This window comes from Cryptomeria japonica, chromosome 6, assembly GCF_030272615.1.
Source record: "Cryptomeria japonica chromosome 6, Sugi_1.0, whole genome shotgun sequence".
NCBI lineage: Eukaryota > Viridiplantae > Streptophyta > Pinopsida > Cupressales > Cupressaceae > Cryptomeria > Cryptomeria japonica.
This window is the reverse complement of record NC_081410.1, coordinates 77,322,283-77,338,740: the sequence shown is the minus strand read 5'-3', so window position 1 is coordinate 77,338,740 and position 16,458 is coordinate 77,322,283. Positions and strand designations below refer to the sequence as shown.

At 38.8% G+C, this 16,458-nt stretch overlaps 1 protein-coding gene across 1 annotated transcript; it reads right to left on the bottom strand.

Moving 5' to 3' along the window:
• Positions 1-13,196: 13,196 nt before the first annotated feature.
• On the bottom strand, positions 13,197-14,711 carry LOC131064180 (10-deacetylbaccatin III 10-O-acetyltransferase). The gene is made up of 2 exons (XM_057998211.2): positions 14,220-14,711; positions 13,197-14,128 (listed from the first exon to the last, which is right to left on the bottom strand). The coding sequence occupies exons 1-2, from the start codon at positions 14,340-14,342 to the stop codon at positions 13,901-13,903; spliced, it is 351 nt and encodes a 116-aa protein (XP_057854194.1). The 5' UTR covers positions 14,343-14,711; the 3' UTR covers positions 13,197-13,900.
• Between the last annotated feature and the right edge of the window lie 1,747 nt (positions 14,712-16,458).

The following is a 16,458-nucleotide window of genomic DNA, read 5'->3' as shown; positions in this document are numbered from 1 at the left end:
GAGGCGCCTGAAGATGGAAGGCTCGATATTCTCCCAGCATCATACGAGGAAAAATCATCCATGTTGGTAGAGGAGACTATAAAGACAAACATTGGTACAACAGAGGTTCCACACAACATATTCTTGGCACAATCATTGACAGAGGCCGAAAGGGCAAAATTCATAAGATTTTTCAAGGAACGACAAGTCAACTTTGCATGGTCATACGCTGATATGCCTGGACTGGATCCGGATTTGGTAATGCATCATTTGACAGTCAAACCAGGGGCAAAACCAGTAAAGCAGAAATTAAGGAAAATGCATCCACAAGTGGCATTGCTAGTCAAGGCAGAGCTAGAGAAATTATTGGATGTCGGATTCATACGCCCAATTGATTATCCTGAATGGATTTCTAATTTAGTACTTGTCAGAAAACCAGATTGCAGCATCCGAATATGTACAGACTTCAGAGATATCAAAAAGGCTTGTCCAAAGGACGATTTCCCATTACCAAACATTGACTTGATCGTTGATCTCACAGCAGGCCATGAAATGTTATCTTTAATGGACAGATTTTTTGGATATAATCAGATCAGGATTGCACCTGAAGATCAACATAAAACATCATTCACTTGTCCATGGGGAACCTTCTGTTGGAATGTCATGCCCTTTGGGCTAAAAAATGCAGGCGCCACTTATCAAAGAGTGATGACCACTATTTTTCATGATCTCATGCACATAACCGTGGAAGATTATGTTGACGATCTTTTGAGAAAATCAATAGACAGAGACACACACTTGGACATACTTTCAGTTGTCTTTGATAGGCTGGAAAAATACAAGGTAAGATTAAACCCAAAGAAATGTGTCTTTGGAGTAACCTCCAGGAAGCTCCTAGGATTCATTGTGTCTAAAAGAGGAATAGAAGCTGATCTAGCAAAGGTCAAGGCTATCTTAGACATGCCGCCACCCAAGAATATTAGTCAACTTCGGTCTTTACAAGGGAGACTCCAATCCATACGAAGATTCATAGCACAACTTGCAGATAAGTGTAATCCTTTCCAGCACCTGCTACACAAAAGCATCAAGTTTAAATGGGATGAGAACTGTCAACAGGCTTTTCAGGTGCTCAAAGACTATCTTTTGAACCCACCAGTCTTAATGCCACCCATTCTAGATCAACCGTTGCTACTTTACATATCAGCTACTCCGACAGCACTGGGGGCACTCCTAGCACAGCAAATACCTAACGGCAAGGAAAAAGCAGTCTACTATATCAGTCGCACATTGGTGGGATATGAGCTAAAATACACACCAATCGAGCGTGCATGTCTCGCTGTGGTCTTTGCTTCACAAAAATTATGACATTATATGCTCACTCACAAGACTAAGTTGATTGCTAGAATTGATCCACTAAAATATCTTCTCAACAAAGCTACACTTACTGGGCAGCTAGCCAAGTGGGTAATGATTTTGAGTGAATTCGACATTGAATACGTGGACAGAAAAGCTATAAAAGGACAAGCAATTGCAGACCAATTGGCAGATGCTCCCATGATAGATGATGCTCCTCTACAGTCAGAATTTCCAGATGAGTCCATTCTAACAATATCACCTGCAAAGCCATGGCAATTATATTTTGACGGCTCATACACACAGCACGGGGCAGGAGCGGGTATACTCTTTATAACTCCCCAAGGCGATTCTATACCAAAGTCATACCGCTTATCATTTCCTTGCACTAACAATATAGCGGAATACGAGGCATTAACAACTGGGTTAAGAATTGCAGTTCAATGGAAGATCCAAGAACTTCGTGTTTTTGGGGGTTCTCAACTTGTCATCCGTCAAGCAACTGATGATTATCAAACAAAAGATGAAAAGCTAATGCCTTACAAACAACTGGTAGATGATCTGAAACAGCACTTTGCAAAGATAGAGTTTGAGCAGATACCAAGAGAACAGAATCGCGCTGCTGATGCCATGGCTACAATTGCTTCGCTCATTGATCTACCGCAAAATGAGACCTGCTATGAATTCCTGGTAGACAACCTGCTGATTCCGTCATATGAGATCACTCCTACGGAAATGATATGTGTTGTTGGTCCTGAATCCCAGTTATATGGTTCCATATTCACATACCTTCGCGACAATATCTTACCTCCCGCTCTATCAAACAATCAATGCCACACTTTCGTTCGCCAATCCTCTCGATACATTATTTTAGCAGATATCCTATACCGACAAGGTCTAGATGGCACCCTTCTTAGATTTTTAGAGAGTGACGAAGCTCAGATTGCGTTACGAGAAGTGCATGAAGGGATATGTGGTCCGCATACTAGTGGTCCTACCTTGGCCAAGAAACTCATCAGGACTGGATACTACTGGCCTACTATGGAAAAAGATGCATATCAGTTTGTCAAGAAGTGTAAGCAGTGTCAAATTCATGGAGACCTCATACATGCACCAGCACAGGAACTACAACCACTTGCATCTCCTTGGCCCTTTTGTCAGTGGGGACTCAATCTCATAGGCAAGATTTACCCTCCTTCTTCCAATGGACATAAATTCATTATCATGGCCATAGAGTATTTTACAAAGTGGATTGAAGCCGTGCCTCTCACACAAGTTATTGGGAAACAAATCGCTACCTTCATCCTGAACTACATCATTTGCTGATACGGGATTCCTACTTCCATTATTACTCATAACGGGCATCCCTTCAAAAATCAGGATGTTCGTGAACTTTGTGAGCGCTTCCATATCTCCCATCATTTCTCCACACCATATTACCCCCAAGGTAATGGCCAAGCTGAGGTGTCTAATAAAATAATTCTCAAAATCCTTAAAAAGACAGTCGACGACGCTGACCATAACTGGCATATCCAACTCAATCCTGCACTCTGGGCCTATCACACAAGTATCCGCACACCTACAGGAGCTACACCCTACTCACTTGTCTACGGCTCTAAAGCCATCTTGCCTATTGAGGTCGAGTTACCTTCTCTACGGGTCTCCTTGAGAAACATAATCAACGATGAAGACTACAGGGTCTCTCGCTTACAAGAACTAGAACTGCTGGAGGAACGAAGGCACACTGCTTTTAATCATCTCAAGGCTTACCAACAACGAATGAGTCGCAGTTACAATCACAAAGTTAAGCCTCGCACATTTGAGGTAGGTGACTTAGTACTCAGAGAGAAGCCCAAGAATCAGCAAGACAGAGATAAGAAGGGCAAGTTCGAACCAAACTGGCTTGGTCCTTACATCATTACAGCGGTATATGGATCTGGGGCATATCAACTCTCAACTATAGAAGGTGAACCCTTAGAGGATCCTATCAATAGCATGCACCTTCGCAGGTTCTACACATAAGCTCTTCGGAACATCCTAATTCAAAAATACAAAAAAAAAAAAAAAAATCAAAAATACAAAAAAAAATTATAAAACAAAAAAATCGTTACATGGTGAAAACCTGGCAAATAGGCGCCTTGTGACAACAAAAAAATTGAAAAATTGAAAAAGTAAAGAGAAATAATTTCGTCCAACGGTGAAAATGACTTCGGTGGCGCCCTGGGCAAGTACCATGGTGAAAAATGGGTCACCAGCACCATGTGTAGAGACATTGCTCCTCCCTCCTTCAGGATTCACTTTCATCCTTTCACTTTGCACACACTCACAACCTATTCGTTCACAATAAACTTACCCATTCCCATCATGGCTTGTTATTGATCTACCCAAGATTGGTTAGCCATTCATAATAAATCTCCCTTTTCACCTCCCTTTCCATCCATAATAAATCAGATCTTATCTGTGGCTAAGGCAAATCCTACGTCTAGTGATGGGTGTGGAACTGAGAACATCACATGTTTCGAGGAGTATAGTTTCTTCCAGCTTCCTTCAGTCTATCCGCACACAATCCGCAATAAAGTAGCATCTGCATCGCCAGTCCGCAATAAAGTTCCATCTTCTCCACAATAAAGTATCAGTTTCATGGATTCAGTCAGTTTCAAATAAGACACAGCAGCAACAATGGGCTTCAACAAAATCAAATCTTTCAACAGACTCAGACAACATATGGTTCAGTGCTATCTATCCTTTTTGTGAAAGTGAACATTGTGACCACAATCGAATAAGACTTAAACAAGTGACAAGAGACACTAAACTTGAGGACTACAGTGGATGTTGGTGGCGAGTCTTGGTTTTCTTTTGATTTTATCTTTTTGGTGACATGTCTTTTAGCTTTTCCAGGATGTCTTTGACTAGAGATTCTATCTCCAGGATGTCTTTGACTAGAAAGGCGAGGATGGGGTATCGTCACCTATTTGCATTTTCTGTCTGTGGATTGTCTCTTAGTAATGCTATGACTTGTCCAAGGATATGAGGACACTGTGAGTCTAGTGTGAACTGGGGCATTCCTTGTTTGTGATTGTCTTATCTCCATGCAAACAGGTACAATGACTTTCTGGGTTGAACATATGTCTCGATTGTCATAACCTATTTTGCCATAATAAAGCTCAATGATGATAATGCACAAGAAGCTCTTTCACGTTCATATCTTCTGTCTTCCATCCCCCTTTCTTGATTGACTTCCATCATCCTTCTCAAGTCTGCATAGCCTGCTATCACATGACTGAGTATAATGACACACCAAAAACATTTGCATTTCATATAGTTACACCTGCATCACCACATATAAGCATTTTAGATATCACAATTGCATCACATCCTGCATACAACACATGTTAGCACATCTCATATTTTCATCATGTAAATAATTATTTGCATTATCATATTCATTTGCATTACATACATTCACATTTGCATCATGCATCACATATACAACATAAAAGAACAAAAATATATTGCATTGCATCATATAAGCATCCATATCATAAAACATGTATCACATAAGAACATTTCATCACATAAGGTACACATGCATATAGCTGCCGCAAAAATGGATCATCTCTCATATATAATCAAAAGTGTCATGATACAATGATATCAAAAGAATCATATGGCTACAAAATCACCCGCAGGTGTCTACAATACAAAAATGGTACATATATTGATACAAAGGGGAGCCCTCTATGGCTATGATGAACTCCCTCCCTCGGAGCCGCCTGGCCTCGACGGAGTCTGAGCTCTAGATGGTCCCACTCCAGGATCCCCCTGCCTATCTGGTGGTGGTGGAGGACCCATGACCCCACCGCTGGATGCCTGCCTCCTACGACTCCCTCCCGTAGCCATCACTGTGCGCGACGATCTATGGAAGCTCCTCGCCCGCTGATCCGCTGGCATGGCACCATAGTACAGATCCCCCCAGTAGGCGATCTCCTCTCTGGCTCGCAACACATATGCGTAGCCTGCCCCTGCATCCTCTGCTGCCCGCCTCCCTGCCCTCAGAGCTGTCTCGGCCTCAGTATATCGCTAGATGGCCTGGTCTCTCTCCCGCTCTGTGTCCCTGAGCCTGATCCTGAGGCGATCTCTCTCCCGCACCAAATCTGTAATCTCGTCTGCCTAGCCCTGGCAGATCTCTCTCAGCTCTAGTAGCTCATCCTCCTCAGGATCTCCACCCTCAGCCTCTGCCTGTGGCTCCTGCTCTGCAAGTGCCTGTACCTGTGCCTCTCCCTGTACCTATCTAGGTGCCTGAATAGGTACCTATCTCTGCACCTGCTCCTGTCCCTGCACCTATCTAGGTCCCTGTGCTCTAGGACCCTATGCTGCTGGTACCTGTAGGGGCAATCCACCTCGACCCCTCACCACCTGGGCTGCTCTCTCCTGTCCTCCCTCCCTCCGAGGTGCCACCCGCCTCTCCCCCACTACTCCCCTCCACCTCCGCCAGCCCCTACCTCCATCTCCTCCACCATCATCATCATCATCATCCCCTCCCACCTCTCCCTCCAGCAGCTCTCTCGGATCTGTCAACCTCAGAAATGGATGCTCTGCCCAATATGCATAATACTCTGCTTCCATCCCTGCATCCTCTACCTCCGGCCACATGTCCCACGGTAATGGCATCATCTCGGCCATCTATGTCACGGCCTGATCATATGATAAAAGTGGCCCGAACTATACCTGATCTTTGACTGTACAGGCATACATGCCCGAGCCTCGCGACATCCTCTGGATCCGGCCGAACTGTCTGCATACCCTGTCAACAAGCTGCCTCTCCAGAATATAGGGCGTCCGCCCAATAAGATACCTGCTCCTGAATGCATAGGGTAGCTCCACTGTGTCGTCATCCCACTCCTCACACCCCAGGTATGGCCTCCAGATAACCATATCAATTTCATCTATGACGCGTCTCCAATGCTCCAATCGACCAATCTGAGGCTGTGATGTAATCATATCGTATAAATGCACAAAACTCCATCCATGCCTTCTGCCTCTGAAGTGGATAGGTCATGTGATAGGAAGGTGCTCATATGCCCACACCTGTAGGAGAGTCACTCCGCAGCCCAAGCCCACTGATCCGTGGTAAACAAACTGATGCAACTCATAGTATAAATGTGCCAAGACACATGGCCCCCATGCATATCTGGTGTGCTCTGTCATCAGTGTCTCCAATGCTCCTCCCCAGCCAACTGCCAATCCCCGTGTAGCCCTGTCTGGACATAAGAAACCACTGATGACTCCTCCAATAATAGCCGACAACGCTAGCCCTGTCACAGTCATGGTATCCCATGCCACGTGACCTGCTCTCATCTCCAACCCGGGATCCTGAAATACCCGTCTCAGTGCCTCTCTGTCTCCGTCTCGATCGTATGGAATCAACTCTCCATCGATCGGAATATGCAAAATCCTGTAGACATCCTCCAGCGTCACTGTCATCTCCCCCATAGGCAAATGGAACGTGCAAGTCTCGGAGTGCCATCTCTCCGCCAGTACAGTCAACAAACCCATGTTTGCCCGAAACTCGGGCACATATAGCACATGTGTGAGACCCATCTCCTCAATCGCAATCATATCCTGAATCGACAACTCTGGTCGCAACCTCTGAGTCGATGGGAATCTCTCCCGTGACTCCAGCATAGGAAGATACTCTTGTAGTCAACCAATCAATCATGTCAGTTATCGTGGCATTCACTGTTTATCACAAAATGCTACTTGCTATCTAAATGCATATGGCTATCTATCCTAGTGACACTCACTGTTCATCACAAAGTGTTGCTATCTATCCTAGTAGTACACCCTGTTCATCACAAAGTACTACGTGTGTGACATTCCCTGTTCATCACAAAGTGTTACTCACATTCGCACTCCCTATTCATCACAAAGTGCTGCCTATCTTGGTGCTCCCTATTCATCACAAAGTGCCTTGATCTATCCTAGTCATCCTAGAGGACCTGTTTGAGTGTATCCTCTCAGCAGCTTATCCAATCGACAGCGTATGTTCATCACAGAACTACCGATTTGACCTAAAAAGACTCAACTTATGCATTTTGACACACAAACGTGCTTTACACTCCTAAACGCGCTTATAGACTGCACAAACGTGCTTCTGCAACACAGACGCGCTTCCTAAACACATATGTGCCTATATCATGCACAAATGCGGCTAGGGAACACAGACGTCCCTAAATGACATAAACGCCCCTACAATTCTCAAACGCGTCCGCATTCAGCATAAACGCAGTCCTAGGCATAGACGCGCCTGGACCCGACACAGACGCGCCTGTTCGACACAGACGCGGTTGCGTGTTTTTGCATTTTTTAACTATCCTATTCCTAGCGCATTTATTACTACCTAGCATGCATTAATGACAAAACTTGAAATGCGTGAAAGTACGAGGAGGTTTTGCGGTACTTACCGGCTCTCCTGCATTTGTTGGTCGCTAGAATCGGCGAACACGGTCGAATCTATGAACCAAAGCCATCGCTGCTGACTGCTGCTGCTCTTTTCTCGCTCTGCACTGTGATCTTGTAAGGGTGTGGATGACAATGAGGATGTCTTTTGCCCGTGGTCTATCTTATAGCCTACCCTAGCCTTTGCCTTCATTTCTCGAGTTAGTATTCTTTATCCCGTGACTCTGTCACCTTATCTGGTCAGTCCATTCCGGCCTCTCTTTCTTATCGAGAGATTGTCTGCAATCTTTTCAGACATTTTCATCCAATCTCTCGAGGGGGCATATAATTCCCATCTTGGGGCAACTCTGTATCAGTTCATCTTATCTTCTTTGAAACAACACGACAAGCCGCATTGTCTCAAAGAGGGGCAAAATGTAGACACTCAAAATTGTCATGTCTAATTAAATAAATATTTTATTTATTTAATTATCTAAGCCTAATTCTTCTATTAATTAAATAAATTTTTATTTATTTAATTAATTCATTTATCCTCTTCTAGCCTTATTTCTCATTTAAATAAATACATTTATTTATTTAAATTATCCCTTTCCTAAATTAAATAAATATTTTATTTATTTAATTGTCCTATTTCTTCTATTAATTAAATAAATCTTTATTTATTTAATTAATTCATTATCTTTTTCTACACATGACACATGTCATTCATCTCTTAATTCATACACTACCTACCTCTTTCATTATTTTACTATTTCTTTTACCTACCCTCTAATCCTAGCCGACCTCTCTTTTTACACCTCTCAATCTTATCCCTCCATTTCATATTGTGTCTTCTATTTAAGGAGATGCTTTCTTCATTGTCAAACCCTAATGACTAATGACTGATTTTGGAGTACTTGGCTACACTACAATTCCACTTACAACCACATTCCGTTCTTTGTTGAGCTCTTGTGCATATAAAAATCTGAGAGCAAATATATCAAGCAAGATCAATGGAGATAGGAAGAATGGAGATCAAAACCCTATTGGACATGTGATGGTATAATCTTTGTGATTTTGAGTTATTTTGCATTGTCTTAGGTTATCTTCATATGTTATGGTGGATCTTTGTTCATTGTTAGGCTAGGGTTTAGTGGTTGGATTCATTTTAGCCTTTCAATATTGTTGTTATTGTTATCCATTTTCACCATACACAATGTGTATTTCTGCTAGTGTTGCGTGTTGTGGTTGATCTTGGTGTGATTTTTTGATGGACTTGTGTGTTTGAGAATTTTATTTGGGACCATATTATGCTATATAAACCATTATATTGGTATGGTGGTTGATCTTTCTATCGTGTGATGTAATTTTGTATTTATGAGTTGAGGGTTAGGGTTTAGTCAAACTTGTTATAGGTTGATGAATTGTATATGTATAGGTGAAATATTCATGTAGTTTTGGTATCATTTTTTGTGTATGCATTATTAGAGAGAGGTGTATGTGTAAAAAAGTGATTTATCCTTCGATGTTGAGTTTGAGGAGAGATTAGTGTTGTAGGGCAGACAACTGTGCTTAACTGGAACAATAATCAGGCATTTGGAGATGCTATTCTTTTAGTTCATTTCTCCTGGATTGTAGTCCAAATATTGTTGTAAGTCAGTGAGACTTCCCTGAGAGTTGTAGCCTTCTGGGCCATTATATTTGAGCAGTGAGCTCTAGGCATTGTGTCTGAATACATGTGCATTCCCCATTGTAATATTTTCACATACTATTACAGAGTATCATCTTACTATGGGTAGGTTCCCACCATGGTTTTTCCCTTAATCGAGTTTTCAACGTCAAAATTTTGGTTTTGTGTGTTGTGATTTCAATCTGCCTATCTGTCTTACTGTTGTAGTTTATTAGATCTATTTTTGATGGTTAAGTTTGTTATTCCGGTGAAGACTAATTCACCCCCCCTCTCACTCTTCCCTCTTGTTTTCTTCTAATAGGATTCTTTAGTATTCCCTAAATGTACGTGCTATAACCTAGGTTCACTAAGTGAAGCCACTGTGTTCCACTCACATATATCAAGTGAATGTCGATATTGTGACCATGGTTATTTCTTGGGGCTTAGACTTAGGTGAAAAGGAGGAAGTGGTAGAGTGGATTATATTCTCCTACTTTGAGGATGTCTGGTTGTTGGGGCTAAATTAAATGCTGAAATGGATGGCATAGGCGGTGGGGTTTGACTTGTGAGAAGGGGCTAAAGATGAAAATGCAGATGAAATTTGGGATCTTTTCTCTTTCATCCATTGGCCAATTGGTGTAAAACGAGATGCAATGAGGGCAAAAGAAATGGAAGGATGGAATGCTTTGAAATCCTTTCTGGAAGGGAAGGTGGAGGAGAGGAATGTCAGGTGGGTAGAGCAGTCACAAGGGTTGATGAAGATGAAGTAGTTGGGGATAAAAGAGAAGGCATCTACTCCTAAGGTGGCTAGTGGAGGTGATAATTGTGAGATTAATGGGTGATATTTTCTCACTGTGGTGGGCTAATTTTTGTATTTCTATATATACTCTCAGAATGTGGACATGTCACCATTTTATTCTCTCTCTCTCTCTTTGTCATGGTTGGTGACTTGGGTTTGGTGAGTCATAGACTCTTACTGGTTGGGGTGGTCGGGGTCTGGGGTGGATGTTTAGTGTCTTTTTGGCTGGGGAAGTTGAGGCTTCCCTTTTTTTAATGGGGATCTCCAAATGTGGTCTTGAATATGTACTATGATGTGGGTGGTCAGTTGGGTAGTATAGTTTTTGTGGTTCAGAATTTCGATGGTTGTGGAATGTAATTCAAATAAATTTGGTTCTGCTATGTACAAGTTTTTCAATATTAGTAAAATTATATATTACCGATAAAAAAAATTGTAATATAGTTCACCAGTAAAATTATTTTTTTTGTTTTATTTGAAGCGTAATTTGCCAAGTTAAACTTTATAATTTTATATATTTCAAAAATTCGCTCGTAAAAAATACTTTTTTGGTTTATATCAAATGTTTGATTTGCCAAAAAAATATTTTATATTTGAAAAGAAAGATTAATATTCATCAACATTTTCTACTAAATTTTGCTAATTTCAAGATATTCCCCAAGCAAATTTATATTAGATTTAAATGAAAAATGAAAAAATTGCCAATAAAATTAAATGTTTGGTCTCTGAGTAATGAAAAATTCGCCAATATTTTACACCATTTTAGTGTGGGGTTTCTTAAAGTTTTCACTGCATTGAATATCTACTGTATCTTGAGGAATGGGGAATATTTTGGATTCTCCTATTTGTAATGTGAAGGAAGATTATCTTTCTAGAATAACACTTGTCTTTAGTGGTGTGGCTTCTTACATGAACTCTATTTGTTCTAACTATCTCTCACATCAAAGGTATTGTTATATTTCTTATTGTTTCTCTTGCTACTCTTACCTTTGGGAAGTCTATGTTAACTTGTGCTCCAACTCCATATGTTGGGGTTTTCTAGTAAGAAGCTTTGAAAAATGAGGAGTATTCCTCTAAAAAATGACTATTTTGTATAGATTTTGGGCTCATCTTGGTGACCTGTTGTACAAGGAAAGAGTAAAATTTAAGTTGCTCTAAGGGTTTCTTTATGATTACTCTCAATTCAGTATTAGATCATAATGTAATTAGATGCTTTCTCACAGTTCTAGAGCCAAATTTTCCTCTTACTAAATCCTTGGTATTCCTCTTTTAACCCTCTCACTATATCCTATTAGATCATATGCTTCTTTAAATTTTCCTCCCTAATCTTCCTCTTGATTTATGGTGTGACTCCCATTATGAATGTGTTTGAAACTCTCTGGGACATTTTATTATGGTGCATCAAGAAACTACTATTTGTACTCACCATTTATGTTTATATCCTTGTAGATTTGAATTTCTCTATGCAATTATTTGTAGAGGTTGGTTTGTGTCTTGGAAAATCACTCTTGGGCTCATACTTTGGACTATGAAGGTATCCCATTTTTGTGTAGGCAAATGTTTTCCAATAAAAAAGTTGGGATCAATTTCCCTAAACCTTAAGGTCTCACTATCTTCCTCTTGTTGCAATAATTATTCTCTTCAAGAACACCTTACTATTGATGCAGTCAAGGTTGATTCTACATTAGAGACTTATGTTCCTAGATAGTCATTGATTGGGAGGTGATCCCTTCTCCATTTTGTTTCCTACCACTCCTTCAAATCGAAACCACTTTTTATGGGTGGTGTTGGTGTTCCTCCAATTTTTTCTAGTGGCTTCTCTATTTTCAACTATTTAAATTCCACATTACTTTCCTCACATGCTACCCCAAATTAAGGCCTCAAAAATAATTTTCTATCCACTCTCTTCAATAATTTTCTATCCACTCTCTCCAATTTCAATGGATATGGATAATAAGGTTTCTTAGATTGTTGTCAAAAGAATAAGTAAAGGTCTTCCAAAACATGTTTCTTAAACTCATACCCAAGTTGAGGGAGTGAAAACAAATATTTTTAATTATGATATCATTTATTCCTTTTTATCTTTTTTGTCCTCGCAATGTTCTTATAATTGTGTTGTTTCTCTCATCTTTTTATCATTTTGTATATATGATAATATTTTGTTTAAGGGGTTTGGGACTTAGCTTCACTTAATCTATTAAAAATATAAATTATAATATTTAAACTAATACTATCATAGATAATAATATTAACATAAAAAAAATATCAATTTCCTTACAACTTTGTATAAAATATTAAATAATAGTTCACTATCCTCAAACTAAACAACTAACACTAACATCTTTTTGTTAAAATATAATATGTAAATACAAAAAATAACATTATTATGTAATGATTTCCTTCGAGAGATGTCTAAAAGGATATCTAAAATGTTGGAATTGAAATTGTCATATTTTAAATTCAAATTATTATAAAAATATATATAAATACTTTTTACTAATATGCTACAAATCTAAAGTGTTTTATTAAATAATTAATTTCAACATACTAAAATATAAAATCTTTAATATATAAAAAATATTAAATTGTTGAGAGAGGAGAAAAATATTATAAACAATTTCTAATATAATATTAGTACATAAACACAATAAATTATTTAGATGGAGGAAAATGATTATAAACAATCATTCTAATATAATTAATATTAATAAAGAAAAAATAAATCATGAAAACAAAAAATAATTGGTAATGTTAAGAGGAAAATATATTTACAAAGTAAATAGAGAAAAAAAAATCAATATTGTATTATTGCATGATTCTTTATGGAAAAAACTAACATTAATTTATAAGAAATATTTTTTTATACCCAAACTATTTTAAAACTTTAATGGTTTTATATATAAACATAAAAAAATAAATCTACATTGAGAAAACTTGGCCATGAATGAACTTGTCAAAAAATTTAATAAAAAGTGAAAAGGTTTAACCATTAGATTAAAATTTAGAATCTTTGATAACATATTTGTTGATGATGGATTCTATTTCTAGTTCAAATAAATTGAAATCTAGTGGAGGCATCCATGTTATCACCTTAAATCCATCATCCTTTCGTTTTGGAGAATGGAGGAAGAGAAAACCATTTGATATGTTGAGCCCATTCTCATTCCAGGACATCAGACATATATTCATTGGACTTCCCGATCCAAAATCAACTTCATTAAATCCCAACCACCTCCAGTCACTCAAAATTATATTAGCTTGGTTGCTATAAATATCTGATGGAAATTGGTCGATCTAAGATACTCGTTAGTTAGTGACATCTTTGTTTTCTTTATAATATTCACTAGATATGAAAGTGGTTGGTTTATGACATCATGAGCAATAGCTTGTGCACGTGCGGCAACAATACCATTTCCATAGTATCCATTTGGTAGTGGGGGATTAAATGATCTCCTCACATCAACTGCAAAGGAAATACTAACACTTTGAGTATGTGGAATTTCAAGTACCTTGGTCCTTCCCTGCCAAATCAGAGCTGCAACAATTTCAAATGTAGTACAAATACCTAAACATTCTGGCATAATTTCATCTTTCACATATTTTAATGTCTCATTGTTTAAGGTAAGGGACATTTGAATTGATTCTTTAAATATTGGAGGTGTCCATCAGTGGAATGTACTCTTTATATTTTCTTCAATCAGTTCTATGTCATGAACTAATATGTTCCTTGGCTTAAGAAGTACTCTATCCGATATTGGTTCAATACATGGCTTAACATATCCTCTAGCCATCTCTCCAAGACCTTTGAGAAATTGTCCTACTCCTCGTCCATCACATACACTATGGTGGAAACTCACTGCTACAACAAAGCCTCCACATGCGAACTGATTTACCTATAGTAAAATAACTTTAATTGTCAAATAAATAAATAAAAATTTGAGTTAATTTTCTTAGGTATTTTGTCTTTCTTAAGAGCAATGTTACCTGGAGAACCATGGGATGAACCTCCTCCAGAGCTATGTCGAAAGGGAACCTAAAAAGTAGCTGCTTGAATGATGGCTTCAGCTGGTCCAAATCTCCAAGGACTGAGAGGCTGTTATCTACCATGGCTTCAACAAAGAGAACACCTTCTCCGGTGCACTCCACTTGAAGCTTCCCATCTTCTTTCTTTCTCAATCTTCCAGCCAGAGGATAATAATACACCAACACTTTTGATAGAGCTTCTCAGATTGTTTTGGCAGGATCTGGCAAAACATTTTCACAAGCAACGTATTAAAGGCCATTCTCACTAAAGGCTGGTTATCAAGGTTTGAGAGATAAAGGGTGGCTCTGGGCGAAGGCAGGCGTGGTTGCACAAGGCAACTCTCCACAATCTCCAAATTAAACTCTCCTAAGCCTGCCTTCTCCATTGTAATGGAAACCTCTTCTCTTTACTAGCCTAAAAGGATTGAGTAAGCAAATGGCGATGATTCAAACAAGGATTGCTGTGTAGTTTATATATAAGCCTGGATACGAAGTTATTGACTTAGGTTTACATAAAATTCTAACGTTCAATCCCACAACTGTCAAAGACACTCACTTTCTTTCCAAAGTTCGAACTTCATTACATCATTGTTTAAACAATGTTTAAACATTTTTGTCCTGTATAATTTCCTTTGGAGAGATTTGTTTGGTATTGACTTGGGTTTACATAAAATTCTAGAAGATGTATTGACATTAATCCTAAGATGGTGGGTGGCGATTCGCTTGTCAGGCCAATATCACAACGACACGTCTCTAGCACATATGATTGGTGGGGTGAGAGTAAGTCCGTTTTCTCAGGCTACATTTGGGTGCACCAACCCATGCCTAGAAGGACACAGTTTTGAAAAATTGTGCATCTTTAATGAAGGCTTTTCAAAATACCATGTTCACTTATCTTTGTCTGTCTTCAGTTAATTGATTGCACAATAAATTTACAGAATAGAATTAAAACAATTTCAATCTATCTGATTTATAACAATTAATACACAGGGTTAATTTACAATAACGGATAGCAGAAGCAAATTCACATGAAACCAATCACACAAACATGGTTAGTTGCAGAACAAAAAATTTGTTATTCAGGAGAGCGAACTTTTAGAATGAAAACTCAGACCTATAGACCAAGGGTATCTATTCCACCAAATTCATACGGGACACAATCCTGACCTCATTTCTTATGATGTTGGGGTCTTGCACTTAGCAAGACTTGATCCCTAGTGGGCTCATTAAAACCATTCAATTTCGTCAATAGATCAAGCGCCCATTGACACCTCTTATATTTTTCAAAATAATAACTTGCTGAAAAATATAATTATGAAGAAATATGAGCTTCTAACAATATCAAGTTATTTTGAACAATGTCTTTCTTAAATTAATATATATATTTGTTGTCTAATGGAGAGCGTTCAATAGTAGTGCACCCTAGCTTTACTAGTTTATATGGCAATATATGTACAATGTTGGTTCTACAAATTTATATTGTCGAGAAGTTAACAATGCTAACAATTCAAATCTTTTGTTTCACCATCATTTTGGCTCGTCAAATATATGTCATTTGCATGCTTTTGTTGAGATGTCATAATATACTTAAAAAGTTGTGCACTAAGTCATGTTTTGTTGGTGTGCTATTGTGACATCATATGATTGATTGCATTTTGAGTCTAATGGGTATAGTTTACTTATTTATTAGTATTGTTTGTCAACTATTAAGTCATCTCTTTCAATTAATAGTGCTATACTATAAAAAATATTGATCTTTTAATGTACAAGTACTATCACAACTAACATTTGTAAGCATTATGCCAAGATAAGATAAACTATGGCGCTTAGGCTAGGGTTTCAGGCAGTTCAGGGGAAGGTTTCAAGTGATGCTTTTGCGGTCCCTAGTGGACCCCTTCTAGGTTGATAGAGAGTTGGCTTGAGATCCCCAGGATCTACTGGCTCTAAAGACAACCAAGGTGATGCAGATTCCGAAGATGGTGGGCTTCTCGGGGTCTTGTCTTAGGGGCCACAAAACAGGCTTTTTTAACTAGAGCCACAAATAATCATTGGGCTGCTTTATTTGGGGTTAAGACGACCAGAAAGTCCTCTTTTCCACATGTTTCTATTACTTGTGATAAGGCTAGTGGAAAGGTTGCTTTTTCTATCCCAGACCAGGTGATTGATCACAACGTCGATGTTATGACAGTCACCCTTGTTG

What these genes read in the sequence shown, in the direction of transcription:
- LOC131064180 (XM_057998211.2), bottom strand. Translation starts at nt 14,342, where the DNA reads ATGGTAGATAACAGCCTCTCAGTCCTTGGAGATTTGGACCAGCTGAAG. An exon ending in TTCATCCCATGGTTCTCCAG is followed by an intron (nt 14,129 to 14,219) that starts GTAACATTGCTC and finishes ATTTTACTATAG; the next exon opens with GTAAATCAGTTCGCATGTGG.